The 22,748-nt window shown below is 36.5% G+C and overlaps 1 protein-coding gene across 1 annotated transcript in view; it reads right to left on the bottom strand.

Moving 5' to 3' along the window:
* Nucleotides 1–5,827: 5,827 nt before the first annotated feature.
* The window catches only part of RAB8B (RAB8B, member RAS oncogene family), a gene marked incomplete at both ends in the record, with an annotated part of 58,230 nt that continues 41,309 nt past the window's right edge, over nucleotides 5,828–22,748 (bottom strand). Inside the window, 7 exons of the mRNA XM_084239812.1 lie at nucleotides 5,828–5,920; nucleotides 6,481–6,531; nucleotides 8,892–8,957; nucleotides 10,215–10,304; nucleotides 11,234–11,311; nucleotides 16,088–16,148; nucleotides 19,724–19,784. Of these exons, the coding sequence (XP_084095938.1) occupies nucleotides 5,828–5,920; nucleotides 6,481–6,531; nucleotides 8,892–8,957; nucleotides 10,215–10,304; nucleotides 11,234–11,311; nucleotides 16,088–16,148; nucleotides 19,724–19,784 (500 nt within the window). The remainder of the gene's footprint in view (nucleotides 5,921–6,480; nucleotides 6,532–8,891; nucleotides 8,958–10,214; nucleotides 10,305–11,233; nucleotides 11,312–16,087; nucleotides 16,149–19,723; nucleotides 19,785–22,748) is intronic.

Below are 22,748 nucleotides of genomic sequence, written 5' to 3'. Positions count from 1 at the left end.
TAACCACTCTATAATAAAGGTAACATCTCCCTGCATTTTTTACCAGCTCATTTGTCTCCTCCATTAAAATGTAAACTTTTGGAGGGTAGGGACTTTGTTTTTGTTCTTTGTTGTTCCCTAGTACCCAGAAGGTGCTCACTAAATAAATGCTCACTGAATGTTTTAAAAATAAATGAAACTGGGGCCTCCCCGGTGGCGCAGCGGTTGAGCGCTGGGTTGCAAAGCTGCCCGCAGCCTCTGCAGTTCTGGTTCGATCCCCGGCTGCTCCCCGGCCACCAGAGGAGCGTCCCGCAGGCGCGCAGACCTCTCCTGCCGCCCGCTGCTCCCCTCAGCAGTGTACTTCGTTCCTTCTGCCTGCTCTGCTCCCGGCTCTGGCGAATTCTCTCACCCTCCCGCGCTTCTGACTGTACCCAGTGCTTGTATAAATAAATGAATTAATAAATAAATAAATTTAAAAAATAAATGAAACTTATAAATATTTGCTATTTTTATATTAGTTTAACCATTTCTGAAATGTCTAAAAATGAAAACCGGAAGTTTAAGTTTCCTAATCATCTTGATTTTCCTCCATGTTTAATAGGAATAATATCTTGTAGGTTATTAATAGGAATAATAACAACAGCTTATAGGTTATTCGTCAGTGTTCACCCTAACACAGAAGCTACAAGCTTTTAAGAGTTACAGAAAGGGGAGTCAGGAAAATAATGTTAAAATGGGGAGTCAGAAGAATACTGTCAAAGAAGTTAAGGAGAGAGAACATCTGGGGGGGGGGTGGAAATATAATGGTCAAATGCTACCAAGAGGTTAACCAAGATAAAGACTGAAATTTTGCTGCTTTAGAAAGTAGGCTGTTGCAAGCAAAATGCTGGTGAAGTGGCAGGGGTGCAGGCCAGACTGGAGGCGGCTGAGGAATAAATGGAAAATGGTGAAATGAAGACAGGGGCTACAGGCAATTCTTCAAAGAAGCTCAGATATGCCAAGAAGAGAAGGAAAGAGAGCAATACGTAACAGAGGGATTTGAGGCAAAAGGGGAGAAAGGTAAGGGTGCTTAGCTGCTGAGGGGAAAGAATAAAACAGGGTAACAGTTGGAAGGTATGAGAGAAAGAGTTGTGAATTTCCTGAGAAACAAGATAGAGGCGGGAGGATGAATCCAGAGAAAGCCCAGCATAGGAGGAATGCCTCTCCTACAAGAGGAAGAAGGTGGCATGGATGAGGCTATAGGTTGGGAAGGGAGTAGCAGCAAGGGTGTTTTTAGACAGGTAGTTTTCTGTGCCAAGACAGTGAGGATCTGACTCGAGAGAGAGGAAAGAATAGGGAGCTTGAAAAGAATACTGCAAAGCAAAGGCTGTGATTGGAACCTGCAGGGGTAGAGGAAGTGACATCAATATAGCTGGTCCCTCAAATTGTATTATTTGAGAGTGAAAATAAAACAACAGGAACTAAACATGCCAGGACAACAAGGGTGGGATAATCAATTTAAAGTGCAGTTCTACAATTATCTCAAGGTATTGTGAACTAAGTATGAGTAGGAGACCTGGCCATTTTTAAGTCTTTAAAAAAACTCTAGGTGTGACACAGAGTTTACTAAAAGACTTCAAGTTTCCCATGTTTTGAGGTACACACTTAGCAAATTTGAAGAAATATTTTTAAAACATGCAATCCATTTCAGAAAGTCATGAGTATTTTCATTATGTAGTTTTTATTTTAGACGAACATTATTGTAAAAAAAAGTTCACCGGCATAAAATCCATTTTTTTTTTAAAAAAACACAGCATCAGTATCAGTACACAGTTAATGAATTGTTTTAAACAAGATTAACCACATGACAGATCCACTTTATCTGCAGGATTTTTTTCACATCAAGCCATGAAGCAAAAGTAAAATATGCTAAATCAAATACAATAGAATAAATCTATGGAAAAGCTAAATTGTTTCCATCAGGGACTTCATTTTCATGAAATAGTTTATGGTATTTTGCATTAAAAGAATTGCAGTGTCAGCTGCAAACAAATAAAGCCCATTTATTAGCTCATAGAATTGAATTATAATAATTAAATTCACATTTTTAAAAAAGGTAAGAAAATGAAACAAGACATTCTATTAGTTCTTGGCAATAAGAAATGCAATTGCATATGGCACAAGCATTTCAAAAAAAATGAAGTAAAGTGTGACAATGTCCATTTTCATTTCTGTACATTTAAGTCATTTAAGTTTTTTCATAGTGAATACACTCATTAATTTTATTAGTCTGAAAAAAAGACTGATTCTACTGTAAAATTGTGCTAACATTTGAAATTTCATTAGCATATCCTCTCCCTCTAGGTTCCTCTAGGACAGGGATTTTCAATTTTAGACATTTCTTTTTACCTCCTTTTCTTTGGATATAACAAGAAGGAAAAAGGAATGTCCTTTCTGTTAAAAGAAAACATCTAAAAAACCTGATAGCAGAAATGAGTGCTTTAGGATATGATAGAAGCAGCCCAATATTATGAAATGCCATTTAAAAATTTTTAGCTTAGAAGCTCATCTTTAAAGATTAAGAACTAAACTTATAAAGGAATCTAAGTCATGGCCTAAAAAAGAAAGTCTGTTTAAACATGTTACTAACTGATCACAGGAAAAAATTTATAGCCTTAATACAGATTCTCAGCATTCAGAACCTGTAAAATGGAGTTATAATCTCTTATTTAGAAATTTCTGCAAACATTTATCTATATTGCACAGCTAAATTTATTAATGGAGACAGAGAGATAATACTTTTCTTTTTGCACTATTGAATATCATAACATATATATTCTATTCTAAACTAAACTACCTCCTACCTTTCTCAATGGTGCCTTTAGTTCAAAACAAAATCTCAATTGTGTTGGATGTTTAAAGGCTGGCTCACTGTTTTTCTACCAGGTGTTAGAAGACTAGTTAGCTAAATGAGGTATAATTAAAAAATAGTCCTTTAAAGTAAAGAGTATAGTCATCTGAAAATTTATAACAAAGACTGCACAAAATGTTCATGTAAATAGTAAGAAACCCTGCAGCACCTCCTAACTGATGCACAGGTGGATTATTTTCTCATAATCTGTCTGAAGTAAAATATAGCTAAAATAAGTTCCCAGTGAAACGTTTTACAATCGACTGATTTACATGCTACTTAGTTACAGCACATTTTCATTGTCTGATACCCTCAGACTCTATTTGAAAAGGTCTAGTTTAGCACACTGGTAATAAAGTGCAGCCACTGAACCACTAAGACTGCTGCAAAAATCTTCATGTACCTTATTCATAAGACCACAAAAATGTCCACACAAAACTAAGTTTCTTCAGTTTCAGCAGGGAACAGACAGTTATCTGTCACTAAATTCATCTACAAATAGAAAAAATAATGCACTGCATGTACATCATTAAGCAAAGTGGATTATTTATTGGTCATTTTACCATGCAGAAAGTGAATTTCCTATGGTCTTAGCTCAAATTATGTACAATTTAGCAAAGCTAAATGTAAGAAAATAGCAAGGACAATTTATTTCTATATAACAGAGCATATACCCCCAATTTGCTGCTACTTCAAAGAGCACTTTTAGAATCATCTAACTTTTACAGGCTCTTTCAAAGGGAAGTTCATGGAGACTAGTTATTAACCCATATAAGACAAAATAACAGAGAAATAATAAAATAAAAGCAAAGTATTTGGTTAAAAAAAAAAAGCTAACCACAGAATATGTCAGTTTTGGTTTGCAGACAACCCCTGAGATATAAACCAAAGTGTTAAGACACCAAATAGTCAGAGGTAAATTACTAAGAGAATTACATTCATACATGGTGTCATAGCACTTGCCTTTTAGAAAGTACTTTGTTACCACTCTGAAAGCTTAACTGCTCAGATCTTCTCCAGAAAATTAATGAATACTAGATGTTTCTAAGAAATTATTTTTTCTTTCCAAAAATGTATCTAATTTTAAGATGGTAGACTCACAATCAAGGAACTACTGATTATAGTGGGATACCAACAGGTGCCTATAAGCCTATAAGAAGTACAAAGAAATCAAGGAGGCCGAAATTTGTCAGCAATAAGTTTAGTGTATCCATCAAAAATAGCTCTGATATAACTGCTGCCACGAAATTGTGCAGACGTTTCCAAACAAGTAGTAAAGGTTAACTGGTTCAAGTTTTCTAATGATACTTCTTAATTTGAAGCAGAATTCTCTATGGTAGTAAACAAAGCATTTCTACTTTCATCTCCCATTCTTAAGTGTATCAAGCATGATGGTGACCTTTGTGAAGCAAAATAGACATAATAAGAAGAATAATTGACAGAACTCATTTCCCTAATCCTCTCTTTCTTTCTCCCTGCTGTGTTATGACACTGAAGGCTAGAATAAGAGCAACAACATCATGATCTGAATTTGGCACATAAGATAACACTAAATGCTTTTTTCCCTTATGTGATGGTTTCATCCATAAAAGGCTTACCAGTCCCAGTGTCTGACAAGAAAGGCAGCGAAGCTTTTGGTTGGCTTTGGTGCAAATGACTGGACCAAGTTCTATAGCAATGAACCTGAACAGGTGGAAGTGGGGTTCTACAAATTCAACAGCTGTTTCAAAACTAAAACCTTACTCATACTTTGTCTAATGAAAAGGCAAGACTTTTCCTAGATGCTGCATTAGTTCTAACTACTTTTCCTTAAAAAAAAACAAACACCCGAATAAGAACAGAACCAAATAACTAAGCAAGAGCTATCTCTATTAAATTTATATCAAAAAGTTAATTTGTTCTCCTATTGGTAAGCTTTCTGCAAACTAAAATCTAAATCTAATTCTTGTGAACTCTTGCAGAGGGAACATATGATAAAGAACTAAGTATTACAACTAAAACCAGCAAGTTAAGGAGTAAAACTTAAGAAAATATATATTACATATGCTGATGTGACAGAAACATAATTAGATGCTGAAATAAAACCCTAAATGGTCTGTAAAATTTCAACAAGTTCACAATTAGAAACAGACACCAATGTTCGGATATATTTTAGATAACTGAGTGATTACACCCAGTCAAACACAGGAAGAGATAGCACATACAAACCCCAAGAAAAAAATGAGATTAAGGTGATTTTCAAATGCAGTTCTATAGATTAGGCAGCGGTAATCAATTGAAAAAGTGATTTATTCGGCTATCCAGACACTGGCAAGATCAGGAATGAAGCAAAGATCCAAACAATTCATAGAAAGAATTTGTGGTCTCTGATGACTAGATGGATATTTTTATGAATTTTTAAGAAAAATCCTATCAGAGCTTAAAGATTCTTATTTAGGAAAGTCACTAATCAGAGCTTTTGATAAATGCTATCAATGCAATAACATTTGGCATTTGAACCAGACTAAATGTCCTTTACGTCGCAGTATGTTAACCTCTGCTTTCAAGGTTCCACCTTTTTAAAAACATCCCCAAGTGCACAAGTTTGTCTAGGACTTAATGAGACAAAAGCGTGCAAATACAAGTCACAGACCGTGCTGTAAATGGGAAAGGCTAATACTGATGTGCAAAATGAAAAAGAAAGATAGCAGCTTCTGCGATAGGCAATAAAACAAAGAAAATACAAGGTGAGTCCTGCATGTGTCTCCACATCATTGCTTCCACATTTGAAACAAGGAGCCTGTCATCTTGCTAGGCTGTGAGGCTGGAATCCACTTGGCATTCTCTGTCCAGAGGTCTAGGTTCAGTGATGCTCTCAGCAGCAGCTAGGTGGTGTGATTCTGAGGCTGGGTAACCTGTGCTTTCAGAGAAGCAGGAAAGGGTCCTCTAGGTGTGCTGTAGTCTCTCAGAAAGAGTTCATCAAAGAAGCAAGCAACGGAAGAAACTGGTCTTCTTTGATCGGTTTTCTGTTATTTTTACTGGTCCACCTCCCCCTGAAGAATTGCTGTCATTCTAAAAAATAAAAGATAAAGTTGCCAAGGAAATAAAGCTTCATGATTTGATCCAATTATGTGTATTTGGTATTTTATTAGAAAGGGGCTAGTTAAGCTCTGATGCTATCTTATTCCTGAAAATCAGTGGGGAAAAATGTTTTTAGAATACCACCTTTCATATTAATGATTACAAGATAGGAAGTTCCTATTTCTAGTTCAAAGAAATTATACCCAATGGAGTATAAAGTTTCAAGGGTGGTTAATAATGGAAAAAATATTTTGTTCAGGATTCAGGTCAGAATAAGCTTTTAAGGTGGTCCTAATGATTCATTGCTGATAGTTTCAAACTTGAGCAAACTTTTAGCAACTCCAAGATTAAAATTATGACAGCAACAGCTCAGAAATAAGAAACCTGAGAAATAATCAAATTTCAACCAGGTGACTATGTGAGTCAAGGGAAAAAAAAGTTTATATGAATGGATTATAATTAGGCATATATTTTTAATCAAATAAATGAGCATAAATAAGAAAAAAATTTTAAATAGCATACTGAAAATATAAATTATAAGTAATACAAACCATTTTTCTGTTGAGTTTTGTCATTATGTCTCGTGCAAGTGTAAAAAATGCCTAAAGGTGAAACAAAAAAAATACATTACTAAATACATATGATATATGTAAAAATAAAAACACAGAACTCTTTATTATTTTGTCATAAAATGTAAATACATTCCTTCGAACTTTTGCAAAGAGAACATAACTAATTATAATATACACATGAATGTTGTATATTAATTTTTCAATTAAACATTGTCTAATGTTATCAACCTGTCATTGATTCAGTATATTCTGCACATCATATCTAGCACTAGCTCCTAATATGACACTTGTTGAGTTATGTAGCTTCCTCATACCAAGAGCAACTGGGGACAGAAGCTCCATCTCTATCTCTCTCCCCAGAGCAAAGCACTGATCTAGGAGATGCTGGATTATCTGTTTATTGGGTGAATGAATAACTATGTACTACCCTGTAGCTCTGAAATCTGTCTTCACAAAAATCTCTACCATTTATTTATAACCTCCTCTCTTTCAAACTGGTTTCACTCTTATGCCTGGAAATATAAAATTTTCCCATGTCTTAACACTCCCAAATTCCAATAATTCCTACAGTTCAGCTAAATTCTACATTGTGGAAAATCAGTTCAAATGGAAGCAGGACAAATCCGATTAATCTCAGTGACATTTTATCCCCAGTGTCTCTTGACCCAAACCAAACCGTTGGTTTTTTGTTTTTTTTTTTAAGATTTATTTATTTATGCATACAAGAGCTGGGGCACAGGCCAGAGATGCGGGGAGTGAGAGGATTCACCAGAGACAGAGCAGGGAACAGAACAGGCAGACCGGCTGAAATACACTGCTGAGGGGAGCAGCGGGTGAGACAGGAGAGGTCTGCTGTGCCATGTGGGTTGCTCCCTGGCCGGCTGGGGATCGAATTAGTGCTGCAGAGGCTGCAGATTGCTTCATAGCGTGGTGCTCAACCCCTTGCACCACCAGGGAGGCCCAACCAAACTTTTTTTAAGCTATCATTACTACTTTGTTTCTACAGAGCCAAGACTTAAGGCTTCTTCATTGTCTACATGCTTGTCAACCTCTTTGTTCCCAACTACTCCTGATGCCTCAAATACTGTTCTACAAATAGACACAATATGATAACTACTATTATATCACTCACGGACAGTGTCTTACTGTCATACCTGTGAGTCTAAGTTTCTAAATCAAGCCACCCCCATTTTTATGAGGCTGACCACACTATGTTAAAGCTCTGGGGAAACTGCTAACCTGTGCAGAACATCTGGCCAGAATAAGCAGCTCTGGCAACTCCCATGGAACCAAGTAAGAAAATGTGTGATGGTTCCATAACTCAATACTCTAAACCACAGCTGTAATCAGAATGCAGGTATAATAGTGACCTAACACTGCTCCATTAGGCCAGGGCATGGAGTTCATTCTATGGGAGTAATCCTATGTTGGCCATCTCAGTGAGGGAGCTTTTCTCCTGCCTCAACCATTAAAGCTGACTTTGAAGGTTCCCTTCTTACATGGAAGGAAATCCTTTTGTGTTAAGCATAAGGAATATTTTTCTGCCTATATGTGTGTAAATAAATCAGTAGAGACTTCCTGTTTCCTAATATCCATTAGCCAAGCTTGAAAAAATGAGTATTAGTTATTTAAAACAAAACCAAAAAAGTTCCAATCAGTGTCCACTACCCAAGTCTCTCTCAAAATTTTTAGATATGATGTTATGGTAAAGAGTGTTTATTAAGCCATCAGTATTACTATTAAGTGAATTACATGTATTAATACATCATTACTATTTTTATGACAGGTTAAAAAATGTATTTAGAAAAATATTATCAACAATTCTGTCCATGGAGAAGAAAATCTTCCTTAAAACATTAGATGATTGGTTTGCTTTAATAGTTAACTTACCAAAAATGTATTAACAATGCCCCTCTCTGATAAGCTTATTTTCTTATTTCTACTAAATGCCCACTGTGTTACAAGGTATCACAATCAATCTACTTCCAATGTGTACACTAATGGAATCTACCCAAAGAGCTCACATGTTTTTGCTTGAGAAAGTACAGAGGTGAAAGTAATTAAGATTCTCTTCTACAGGCTGCATACTATAGGATGACATGCACAATGCTAAATGAACAGAGAACACTATGCTGGGCTGGCGAGTGCAGGATTTCCAGCATCCTAAACAAAGGGAAAATTGAACTTATACTGAACTTTTATCTTTTCATTACTGAATCATAATGGAGCAATCTGATATATTCTATATGGAGGCTGGGTGCTAGAAATTCAACAATCTGGGTCTACACAAAAGTCAGAAATACCAAGTTAGAAAGACTTAGGGAGTTGCTCAGAGTACAGGCACCTAAGCACTAGGGCTACTACATAACAAGTCACCAAACATTTCTTACCTCTTCTACATTTGTACTGGATTTTGCACTTGTCTCCAAGAATTTAATCCCATAGTCAATTGCTAACTGAAAGGCAAACAAACATTTAAATTCAGTGAAAGTTGTTTTTTATATTTTTAGGTTTCTCAGAGGCCCAGAAGTAGACTATCTAGTTCAGAACTCCTTTGGTTCTCAAATTTCTTTTCTTTCTTCAATTGTGTTTGGAATTTAGATATCTGAATCAATCATCCTAGCTAAAATGGCACAAATTCTACTCAAAACACAAATTAAGCACTTCTTTCCTATTATATTTTTAGTTCTCAAATGCACTGACAAGAAAAACAAAGAGACAAACTCTCACCCCTGCCATTAACTTGGGTTTATTTGCCCCCTTTACCTGCTCCCAGAGTACAATTATTCAGTTCTGTTCTGACTTTAAATTATGTTTTAATAAATTGGTATATACTAAAATAAAAGCTTAAAATACTAATACTAATTGATTTGTATTGCTGTGGGTAAAATACTAACAAAATACTAATACTCATTGTTTTGGTTTCTATTGATTGAGACAAACTGTGAACTCTTCCCTATTTCCATCTACTCCCAAGTTGTCTTCAGTTCATTTACAACATGAAAATTAAGTGTACGTTTTTAGGAGGAAAAAGTTTGCAGTAAAGATTGACAATCAAAATGGATTTGACGTGTACCACTACAAAAAAAAAAAATGCAAAATCCCAAAACTTAAAAATTAAAGCCTGTACATCAATTTAGAAAATGTCACAAAGAAGTAAAGATGCACATAAAATAAAGTCTTTTCCCTTACAAGACACAAAATAAGAAAATACCTATAAATGACATCCCATAGTTACAAGGAATGAGTAACAAGGAATTTATCCATAATGACATAAATCTAATGTGTAGCAAAATACTCTTCAAAAATTATGAGTTGGAACTTTTGATTACTGTCAAAACTCCCCCCATCTTATTACCTTTGTGTTTTTTTTTTTAAGAGAATGAATTACTTTTACTTCAAAACCAGGCATTTTCACACATATATGTAAGAAATTGCCTAAACCTTTAAGCTGTGGAAATCTTTAAAAAGACCAATTTGTATCTCCCAGAAAACACTAAATTCTTTAGGAATGAGTCATGACTACATAGTATATGGAGTTGGATCTCGAATACTAATTCATACCATTCAAGTATGGCCCCTGTCTATTTGTGGTTTTTTTTTTTTTAAGATTACAATATAGATAATTTGAAAACAAATCAGTAATTATATTAAGAAAATAACTGCTTCATTTGAGTAGATCCCAATCTTCATGCATTCCAGTTCAAATTTACCTTCTCCCCTCTTTCTTTTGACACTTGTCTTTTGTCATTCATATCACATTTGTTACCCAGGATCATTCTTTCAACATCTGAAGAGGCATGCTGTGGGTAGAAAACTATGTGTTATAAAAACAGCCTGAGAAAAATACAGCTATTCAGTAGACAAACTTTAACCTCTCAGAAACCTATCCATGCATTTAATAAGACAAATAATTTTTTACTCACAAGGTCTGACTCAGAGAAAAGTTTAAAAAATGGGAGAAGGAGGAAAGACATTTAAAGGTTTCAGGTCTTTTTTTTTTTCCAAAAAGCAGAAATAAAATGTATGGCTATCTAATGAAAAAAAAAGTCAAATACTGGTTTGGATCAAAGAAGCAAAAAAAAACTTATTGAGTAAGCCAACTGGGAAGGTATTTTGGATTCAGAAATACTTGAAAAATAAATGTAGGTTAATGTAAATATGTACAAAATTATTTGAGTCAGAGTTCTTCCCCAAATGACAAAGACATAAAAAAAAATCTTATACCAACCAATCTGGAATTAAATCAAATTTCAAGTAACTAAGATGGAGAAAATGTTAGAAGGGCAAAACGATAAGTTGCCAGAATAAAGATATATTTTTCAGTCAAACAACATGGTAGAATAAGAGAGAGACTCTAGAATCAGACGTTTTTAATACCAGCTTTCCTTTTTATACACTATATGAGCACAGACAAGTCACTTCTTTCTGGCTTCAGTTTACTTATGTAAACTGTGTAAAATGGGGACTTGGATTAAACTATTTATAAGATCTGGCCCAAGTTTACAATTCTGTGAGATTGCTCTGCTGCCTGCCCCTGTGCACCCTCAGTCTGGCAAAGGAGTCACACTGGAAGCCTAGGAGATCTCTCCCTCCACTGCTCCCAGACAGTGCTCACCTGCCCGTGCCCTGATTCCCAGCAGTTTGGATGCCTCTTCTAGAGACAGAAGGAGCCCTTTACAAGAACCCAGCAGGATGATCTCCAGTATCATCATTCCCTTTCCATACATACCTCTTCAATGTTCCTTATCCAATTTTTAATATTGTCAAAGGACTTTTCATTTGTGATGTCATATACCAGCATAATTCCCTATAAGAGATAAAAAAATCTTTATTTAGTACTTTATATATTTAAAGTTAAAGAATATAACTTCAATGCACTCTTCCTCTCCAGAAACCATTGGTTTGTCCTTCTTTAATCTTTGTAAAAGATTAAAGGGATTCATAATACATTTTAAAAGTATAGAGAAGCAAAAATTCTTCCATTGTCTCACCATGTAGATAAATACGGTTTTCACTGTTAACCTTTAACGAATTAGTGATTATAGTAAAGGTGATACACCCTATCAGCCCTCACAGATAAGAATCGGTTGTAACTGTAGTTGAAGGAGTGTTTAAGTTAAAACAGAGATAACATTGGGAATAAGAGGTAATTATGTCTGTTGTGGACTTATTAATTCCAAGAAGAAACTGCCTTCTTTCTGTCCTATACTAAGATTTAACCACACTGATTTAAAACTATGATTTTTTTTTTAATTTGAGTTGATCAAAATGTCACTATATGTCCAAGAGAAATACAGATATTAAAAATACAATGCATTTGTTATATAGATTTAATAAAAGGCATGTCATCAGATTTTTAAAAATCCCATGTCTGGTATTTCTAAAGTTTATCTAGTAAATGTTTTCACAACACCCTGATGTGAACTATTTTAACATCTCATCCCCAGACAACTCCACTTCCACACTAAGTGCTAGCTCCATCCACCCATTCATCCATTCAACAAATATTTTATGAGCACCTGTGTGCCTGATGCTATACTGATTGTAACCAGCAGAGAACAAGATAGACAATCCCCCTTCCTCTCAAGGATGATGAGAAAAGAGAGAGAGAGAGAGAGAGAGAGAGAGAGAGAGAGAGAGAGAGAGAGAGAGAGAGAGAATGAATCAGTAATCATACAAGAAATTGTAATTTTAATTTTGACAAACGCTATGATCAAGCATGGAGAGCTCTGAGTACAGAAGTACATCTAAGCTGGTTGAGGACTAGGGTGTTCAGCAATGGCTTCCCTTTGCTGGGTCTGAGGACTCAGTAGATCTGAACTGGGCAGAGGAGTTGAGGCTGGGGTGAAAGGAGTGATGCACACAGTTAGTGCCTGGCAGAAATGTTATGAATCATCTTGCTGACTAGGAAGGCCCAGAATCACCATATTGCATGAAAGTAGGTCAGCTTGGCAAGAAAGCATAGATCCAAAGGGAGAAGGGCACAGGTGAAGCCAAAGAGATACTTAGGGGTCAAATACACACTGGAGACTACTGACTGGACATCAGATCCTAGATGTCCCTTGTGGGCCTTGACAACGGGACTACATAAAACATGCAGTTGTGTCCACGCCCTCTAAATCTTCTTTTCCTCCTGCACCCTCACTTTGATGAAAAGCAATACAGCCCTGCCAGCCAGCCCAACAGGCCCCAGGAGTAATCTTCTCCACAGTGAGTCAGTAACTAAGTCCTGTAGATCCAACAACCCAAATATTTCCAGAATCTGAAACCCCCACCACTACCACACATGACCTTATTAATATTCTCATCAATTAGCCTTTACTTGGATTACTGTCATAGTCTTTAATTGGTCTCCCTGCTTTCATTCTTAACCTCTTCTAATCCATTCTTCATAAGGACACTAGAGTTATCATTTCATTGCTTAAAATCCTTGGGTATCTCACCATTGCATTCATAATTAAATTAAAATACCTTATAGCATGGTGGACAGTGTTCTTCAGCATGTAGCTTCTAACTTTGTAAAGAAATGTAAAACATAAACTTAAGTATATATAAGCCATATATTACACATAGGTACACACAGGCAAAAGAATACAAAAAATATAATAAAATGTCAGTAGAAGTTGTCTCCCAGGATGGTAGAATTTTTGGGTGACTTTTTGGGGTTCTGAGTCTTCTATACTATACATAAACTTTTTACAACCAGAAAATACCTATTACTATTTAAATGACAAACAATATTATCTTCTATCTTCCCTCTCCCAGTGTCAAATACAAGTGTTTCACTTTAGCTGCACTGTAAAGATTTTGCAAATATCAAAGAAAATAATTTTATTTTTAAAAAGGTAGAGAATTGCACACTTAAGTGGTAAATTTTATGTTACTGTATTTTACCACAATTAAAAAAAAAAGTGAAATCAGAATAACTCCTGATTCAAAGTGTCTAACTGACTACAATATTAAAATTAACCAAATAACTACCCATAGCTTTACTATCCTTCAGGCTATATGGACAAACTTGCTCTACACTGCCTTAAGCGGTGCTCTGGAAGGCCAGCACAGGATGTGTGAACACTGGGCAGTGGTGAAGGGGACTGACTCCAGAGTCTATCAGACAGACCCAGCCTCCACTGTGATGACTTGGAGATCCTGAGACATTATTTATCCTTCAACCTCCATTTCCTAATTTGAAAAATGAGGACAATACATCTTTCACAGAGGATTCTTTTGAGGATCTACTGAAATATTATTTGTTAAGTATTTAACCCAGCATTCAGGAAACAGCTTGGATTCATTAAATGTCTGCTATTATTAATATACATCTTTGGTTTCAATAGCAGAAACCCTTCTACTCTTTCCTATGTTTGTAAGATGACTGATATTATGAATCAGTTGAAAATACAAACTCAAGTGTACCATTTAAAACATACATGTGTGTGTATATATATTATATACCTATAATAACAATGGTTTCTTTAGTGCTCACAAGACAGCATTGGTCTATGGGAAATGCTGATAATGCAATGCTATGGTCCTTTTTTTGCCCCAAAGCCCAATTGTCCATCAGGATTACTGCTATACCTATGTGTGTTACTCAACAGTTTGAAACAGACCAAAGGAATCTGCATTGGTGGTAGACTCCAGCACAGTGCTTGCTGACATGCTGAATACCTGAACCAACCAAACTAAACCTGCCAGTACCACCACTTACTAAAAATGAGAACATGGTAGCCCAACATCCCAATGGAAAAGATGACGTAAAGGGCCCACGAGTCAAGGAGAGTAGAATCTCCTGAAGAGATATCTAAGATTGTTAATTTGAATATGAAATTTTCCAAGGACTCATTCCTTCAGCAGGTATTTATTTTGTGTTACAGGCACTGGAATGACAACAACAACAAAAAGATATGAAAATCCCTATCTTCAAAATGGAAAAGAAAATACTATCGGAGAATAGCATCAGTTCCTAATCATTGGAAATAATGTGAAGACTAGGCAATAGATGAAGGAAAATCCTCAAATCTAAATTAAATAACACATTTCAATGACCTCTACCTTCATACATGATCTACAGCTAGATATTGAAGTGAAACATTAGCTCCATATTCTAAGTGTTTCCGCCCACTCTGGTGAAAATGAGCACACACAAGGGTCAAGTTATCACTCCTGGGAAATAAAAAAACTAGTCAATAGAAAGGCTTGTGTTTTATAAGATGCCTCTGCTCAAAATCAGTGAACTATTCAAAATCATACCTTGTTAAGATGTTCTTATTTAACCCTAAAGCCCCTCCTGGGGGACAAAGAACAAACTTCTTCCTGGCATACAAGTCCCTCCCCATGATTCCAATCTAAAGCAAAATGGAGAGCAGCTGACAACTGTCTTTCTTAAAATAATGACCTCTCACAATCTTAAAATCATTATAGGGTAGGATGTGGAGAACACAAACATATAAAATGCCCAGTGGTGAACAGTGCAAAGGTGATGTCCTTTTAAGAAAGGATCTCCAATTTTTTTGTGGAATGAATTACTGGGACTCTGATAATGGGGTGTGAGTGGCAGTGGAGAAAAAAGGAGGGCAGCATGATAATAGAGGGACCTGTGAATTCAGAACACATCTTCCTGAATGGAAGGGGACAGCTAACACACTTCAGCTCTGTTACCCTGACACCAATCAAAGAAGCACAATCTTTTAAGCAATGAGTTAGGTATGCTGGCAGCTGGTACCCCATAATCTACTGGTCTGGGCTTCATGATCTCAGTTACTCAAACTTCCAAGCCTCTCTGAGCACACTGGGTCTCATCATAATCCAAAGCTTCAACTAAAGTGCAGTTTAGACCTAAGAGTAGAGATGAAGTCCTTGGCTGAGCCTGTCATTCCAGGCATGGCTCAGTACCATGCTTCTAGGCTGCTTTATTCATCACTACACCTCAGCACCACAAGGAATCTGCCCTGAAACAACAAAGCGATATAAATGGGCTGTATAGATGCTGCAGCTTAGGATGGAAAATAGCCAAGTAATGAGGTGATGATAACAAGGGTAAGTATAGTATCTAACAAAAAAGGATCTGGTAGTAAAGACTTAGCAGATTCTAAGTCTCAAAGAGTCACAGATCACCCAGCTAATTCCTGGCCAGCTGGCAGAATGCTGTGGAGGAGACTTGAGAGAGATGAGCCATGAGCAGTGGGTGCTAGATCTGGTGAGAGATAAGAGATGGCGGTGGCAAGGCTGAATGATAAGGCAGTGTAAGAAATGCACACTTACTCACAGAGCTTGTGGCTTGTTAAGATTTGGCAACGGTATTGATAAAAGGAAAAAAATTACAAAATATACAATCACTCAGAATATGCCGGAGTTCTAAAACATCTACCAGTTAATTACCTAGTTAATATTAAGAAAACCAAGAACAAAGTATAGAGTTATTGAACACAAACATTTTTAAAAAACCTTTTAAATATCTTGTTTTCACATCAAAAAAGCCATTTTTCCCATTTTACTAGACTCCAGCTTGAATGCCATAAACTTGACAAACGACAAGTTTTTCTTTCTTCTGAAGAGTTACAAAACCTTAAAACACACTCACCATGGCTCCTCGATAGTATGCTGTCGTGATGGTTCGAAATCTTTCCTGACCCGCTGTGTCCCTAAAATTTGAAACAAAGAAGGGAGTGGTTTTAAAAGTCATCAACGGAATGACTGAGGAGAGACTCTAAACATAGTTATATTAGGAGATATAACTATGATCTGCTCACAAATGCAGCAGTGTCAGAAAAAAGTGGAATGAGACACAAAGGGAGACTGCTGGCATCTGTGAGCTGGGGGCGGTATCGGCCAGGGGAGCCGTCAGGAGCCAACAATGACTGGGGTAAAAACTTGGACCTTGATGATAGAAGCTGCAACAGCAAAATACATGGGTCCTGCTAGGAACTGGCATGTTATATTAATCAAACACATGTGGGAGAGGAGAAAATAGCTCTGCATTCTTGGACTCCTAGCGGTAGTTATAATCCTTTTATAAATGCCCAATGATTTAAGGCACTTTGCTCTCTTGACTGAAAGCCTGATTTCTGTACAAAGCAAGCAAATAGCCTAGACTTACTACTGTGTAAATTCTGCTTAGCAGAGCACAATACAATGGATCACCTCAAGAATTTTCTCAGCTATGGAGCCCATAAGCAAATGGGAACCTGAAGTTCTACACATAATTCTTAACAATGTTACAAAGATTTTAAAATAAGAACAACATCTCAAAATTACATAAGCTTTCATATACTCTTCCTTTTTAGCTGATGGCATACTATTAAAATACATTCTGAAAAATACAGAAGTTTCTAATCACATTTATTGAAAGCAATCCCTATAAAGGATGTCAAATTTCCTTAATATCTGCAAAAGTCAAAATCCTAAATTTGCCACTTCCAGCCAAAAACTAATTTACTCCCTATGCTACTAAGATAAAGTACATTGTACAATTTAATTGCAGGGGAGAAAGAGGTATTAGTGGAAAAGTATTAGAAACTGAATGCACACTGAACCCAAACAGGAGATGAAGGCTCGAGCCTCCCTGGTGGCGCTGCGGGTTGAACGCAGTGCTGTAAAGCTGTCTGTGGCCTCTGCAGTGCCGGTTCGATTCCCAGCCGGCCAGGGAGATTCCCACATGGCACGGCAGACCTCTGCTGTCTTGCCCGCTGCTCCCCTCAGCAGTGTATTTCGGTCCTTCTGCCTGTTCTGCTCCCTGTCCTGTCTCTGGTGAATTCTCTCACCCTCCCGCACCTCTGGCTTGAATCCCAGTACTTGTATAAATAAATAAATAAATCTAAAAAAAAAAAAAATACAGGAGATGAGGGCTCAAGGGAAATACAGTGAATCAGAACCATTAATAAATATCTTAACATTTATGCATACCTTAGAAAATACTTCCACATGTGCTCACACGATGCCCGAATGTGAAGGGTACTACTACCACCCTCCTTCTGCAGAAGACGACAAGGGCTGAGGTTGGGCTGTTGTCACAGCTCTGCCACTAAGCATCTCAGACCCTTGAATGAGACTCCAGTATCCCAGGTCTGAGCTGTTAGTGCAGGGCCGGGCCTCACATCACAGTCTCTAACCCCACCATTCTTTCACTCATCAGGATTAGAACACAGGGCAATTGTTTGGTACACAGCAACAAATTGTAGGGAAAATAGAAGTCAGTCATCTTTGAGCATACCAACCCTATCTTCTTGACTCTAACACACTACTTTATTTAGAACCAGCTTTGCAGTGAGGATGGAGAAGAGAGTCTACCACACACATGTAAGTTGTAAAGGCTGAATGGAGACTATTTTGCTGCTGAGTATTGACAAATAGGGTCATGTTGTTATGGTCACTCTATATTTAGTTCTAATTAGTTGATCACCCCTACAAACATTCCTAACTGGGATAATCAGGACTATCCCGCAAAGGGTAAGAAATTCTCTTTGCTTCCCTCTAAAAAATTTTTTTTGGATATATTTATAATATTTGGTTTCTTACTAAATACCAATAGATGAAAAGGAGAGCTTGGGGTAACTTTCACAAAGTTTGCTAAGGAAGTATCCTGGGAACTACTATCCTAGGCTAACACATGAAGCTGAAGTGTGATGTTCCAGAAGGTCTGGATAGCTGTCCCAGCTTAATCACTAACCCACACATAGGCCCTCAAATGGGCTTAGTCCTAGTTTCTTAGTCCTAGTTTCTTCCTAGTTTCTTCCTAGTTTCTTAGTCCTAGTTTCTTCCTCTGTAAAGAAGAGCAAGTGGATTTCAATCTGATGTTCTAATTCTATCCTAGTCCTGAGATTCAAAGAAGAAAAACAACCCAAGGGAAAACCCTAATATATATATTACTTTTTTGCCCTGCCTCCTTCTTAGTCTAGGCTACTACATACCTTATCTAGTACTCTCCTCCCCACACATCAGATCAGTAAACATTATCAAAAACTTTCCTCAAGTCTCCAAATCTATATGGTTCCACCAAAGGCCTTGTATTTAAGAAATCAACCAGTTTATAGGAAGTTAAAAAAAAAATTTAAGAAGAGTTTCTGGCTTGAAGCCAAAAACATTCAACCTGGCAATCTGAAAGAAACACATTTATTCCTGCAGTTTGACAAATTTTTCAGGAATTAACGAGAGTTGGGTGAACACAGAATCTTTGTCTTGCACATTGCAGCATGAGAATTGAGAGGCATGACTTACTCTCTGATTTTCCAGTCCAGCGTTGCTCATTTTTTTTTCTAATTTAATGACAACAAATATGCAGATAAACTATGAAATAGGAGAGCTGGAGGGGAACTGAGTCTAACCAATCAATTTACAAATTAGGAAAAAACAGGCCCTAAGAAGGGAAGCAACTGGTATGCGTCAATTCAGAGACAGTGATGTGCTGGAGAAGGGGAAAATCCCCCCTTACCCTTCATGGTTCTTTTGGCTGGTCTAATAATTAAATTGATGCAGGCGGATTAATAGGAGGGAAAAAATGAATTTCCTGCAGAAGGAGGCCCATGAATATATGACATGTGAAATAAACAAAGCAATAAGTTCACATACCTTTTAGTCAGAGAAACAACAAACTGGAGAAGAATTTACTGGACAAAGAAACTCCAGATTTGGACACTAATTTAATGAGAAATTAAGCAGACTTTATTTGCCTAGGCTAAACAGGTCCTGAATTCTTTGTCTGTGAAGATAAGGATGTTTTCTACCATCTGGTACAAAGATTTATTTCCTGCTTTCAAGGAGTCAGAGAGGGCCAGTGTCATTCTTGCACTGGTTATTTATTAAGCAACTTTAATTCAATATAAACAATATGCCACTTTGGCACATTTTGGGGTGAACTGCCCTATGATCCAACACTTATACTTCCAATTCAGGGTTCCTATCATTTGACTACTTTGCCTTACCTGATATTACAGCTACAACAAGCGGAATGAAAAAGTAATTTATATTCTTTATAATTTAGTTTTCTTCCTCTGGCATTCTGGAAGAACAAAGTCTCAGATCTCTTCTGGCTATAAGACTTAGTGATATCACTCCTTCCTTTCCCACTCATGGAGGAGACACCTTTGACTACTTATGCATTCCTTTTGGCTCAGATAAAAATGTTTTAGCGATCACAGGATACCTCAAACCACAGTTCACATTTTAATTCCACTTTCAATGAACAGTTAGAGCAGGAACTCTGTTTATACATGTTACTTACCATATTTGAAGCTTAATTTTCTTTCCATCCAGTTCTATCGTTCTGATTTTAAAATCAATCCCTGCCAAAAAAAGAAAGACATGCTAAATTTCTTCGAATATAATCCAAGTCTTATTTGGAAAAAGACAAAGATTTCTATTGAAAAAAAAAAAGCTCTCCAACGCACTGGAAAATGTGAACACAGAGAGGGTGTGAATGGTATGTTTCCTCTGAATACAGGCTGAGGAAAGGAATGCTAATTACCCAGCAAAGAATTCCCACACATGTTAAATGCAATGTATTATATGCCTCATTATTTTGACACAAATGGATCACATCCCTCAAAGTTACATAATTTGAGGCAGTGAGACTGAGAACATGCCATATTCTCCACTTCCTGAAATACACATAAACAATGCTTTCTACCCTTCAAGCCCCATCCTCCCTAAAGAAGGTCAAGGATCTCCTTGTAATGTCTTCCTCCAGCTCCTTCCATTTATTTCTTTAGAATCTATAACTAGCTAATGAAAAACAGAACACCTATTTGCAGGTAAGACAGGAAAGTCTGCATACTTAAAATATACTATGTTTTAAGAAATATTGTCTTTATCTTACTGGTCAAAACTGAAATAGTTAGGATGATTTTCAGTGCTGGCTGCACTTTAGAATTACCCTGAAAACAAAACAAAACACTAGGCCTTTTCCCTTACCAAAATTCTGACTTCACTGGTCAAACGAAGGTGGGACCTTTGTATTTGTCATTTTAAAAGCTCCCCCAGGTAATTCTAAGCTGTAAGCCACACTCAACAGGGCCTGACAGTGCCTAATGGTAGCTGGTGAAAAATCTTTTGGAGTTTTAGCACTTCAAAAGTTCATATACTCCTCCCTCACCTATTTCCTCCCACTACGATAGCTCAAGACTTAGCAATTTCAGCTACAAAGAACCACAAAGTCTTTGACAAATAGAAGCATGCTCTATGACTTACAGGAATAAATTACTATTCTTTCTGAAGGCACTACTGTTAGGGATAAAACTCAGATGCAGTTTGCTAAAATCTCAACATCTAGCTATCAGCTTTGATTTAGATTTTCCTTTTTTTTTTTTTTTTTGCATTCTATACAGATCCCCTTAGAGTGGTTTCCAAGACATTTCAAGAAAACATATAAATTATGTATTCTCTACATTCACATAAACATTAACTGCAGTTTTTTTGGAAAAGGGGTGGATGAAAAGGCTATATTACTATAATGTTTCCACACAGACATTGAGAGGACTCAAAAAGGCTGCTCTGCACCAACTTTATAAGCCATGGGTATAAACCTACTGGATTTCCTCTTCTTTTTGTGGCATTTTCCCCCAGGGAACCTTTGTAGGTATTCTTGTGAATTTTTAAATAGTCAACAGTCACACCCAAGCTAACTTAGCAGAATAGCTTCTCAATCATTCTCTCCCCTCACTAATAACCATGTATCATTAACATACACAATCAGATATTCAATATCCCCAGATTATGGGGCTCATTTTTCCTCCAAGGTACTATAGCACTACAGGATTTATGGAGGCAGAAGAAAAACTTAGCAACAAATAGCATGAATATTACTGTTGTATTGTTACCATCAGTCATTTAAGACTCCACACATTAATTTTTATTGTGATTTATCTTTTTATATACCAAGAAAGACAGTGTAACAAAGACCATCAATGAATTCTTTGCTATCCTTTATCTCTTTTTGGTCCTGGCATCAAAAACAATCCCCAATACCTGGGAGGCACTCAACAAATGTTTCTTAGTAGAAAAGTTTTTTTTTATTTTATGATTTTCCAGATTCATAAAAAGTTTGTTTTACAACTACAGCATTTCAGATTTGCAAGATGGAAAAGTTCTGGAGATGTGTTTTACAACATTGTGAATATACTTAAGCTACTGAGCTTCACTCTTAAAAAATGGATAATGCGGTAAATTTCATGTTATGTGTTTTATTTAACCACAATAAAAAAGAAAAAATTCATGGCTTTCAAAATGCCTACTCTATACTTAGAAAAAAAACTTTTCTCAATAGAAGGCTAATGTCCAGTATTCTATCACTGAATAGCTCATTCACATTTTAAATAAGTGAAGATGTAAATTAAAATGCCTGTTGAATGAATATTTTTCGTATTTTGGCTTATTAAGATGACAACTCGTATTCTTTCAAGGCTCTTGTTGCCTGTTGCTGGGAGTCAGGGGTAACTTTTCCACAGTCACTCAACAAAGTCATTCTGAGGCTCCCTTAATGTCTCAGTTACTCCCCATTCATTTAAAAACATTTAGGAAACTTTCTACTGACCTACCCTTTTGTTATTTGTATTTGTTAGAAGTATTACCTTTCTGTTATTTGAGGAGGTTTTACCATTATCTGTGATACTTAACCATCTTTTCACTCTTCAGAGGTTTTCAATGTTTGTAAGAGTTGTGAACTACGGTATTTTGCTTTTGTTTATGCTGCTGTTAAGAGCCAGTTGCTAGAAAATTCTTTAGAGCACAAATTAACCCAACTTGAATTTCACTAAAAATAGAAAATATCATTTATGTTATCACTGAAAAGTGCTACACAAGGAAGTCAAAAGACCTGGCTTACAGATTGCCACTAACTTACAAGAGGTTTCTTAACTGGTCTGAACTTCTATATCTTCATCTATAAAAAGGGTTAAGAGGTTCTAATTAGATAATATGTTGGAATATGCTTTGGGAACTCTGAAATTCCATATAAATGTGAGATATTAATATTCAGATTCTATTATGCTACAGCTCTTGTTATTTCACATGTGGATGCTGATAACTGCTTCCCAGGTCACTGTGCCAACATCTCTCTGGTCTAATTCTCCTACATGCCACTGAGAGAACAACTTTCAATAATCCCTATGGTCATATCACTATTGAAGAAGCTGTGGGACCAACCTTCAGCCTAGCAATGATCTTTCATATGGATGAATGTTCTGGCACTCCAATCATCAAAGCCTCTCTCCAACTTCTGCCTTCTGCTTCTCTCAGTTCCTCCCTCCCCC

Source organism: Talpa europaea, assembly GCF_964194135.1.
Source record: "Talpa europaea genome assembly, chromosome: 8".
Taxonomy (NCBI): Eukaryota; Metazoa; Chordata; class Mammalia; order Eulipotyphla; family Talpidae; genus Talpa; species Talpa europaea.
This window is presented reverse-complemented; position numbering and strand designations above follow the sequence as displayed.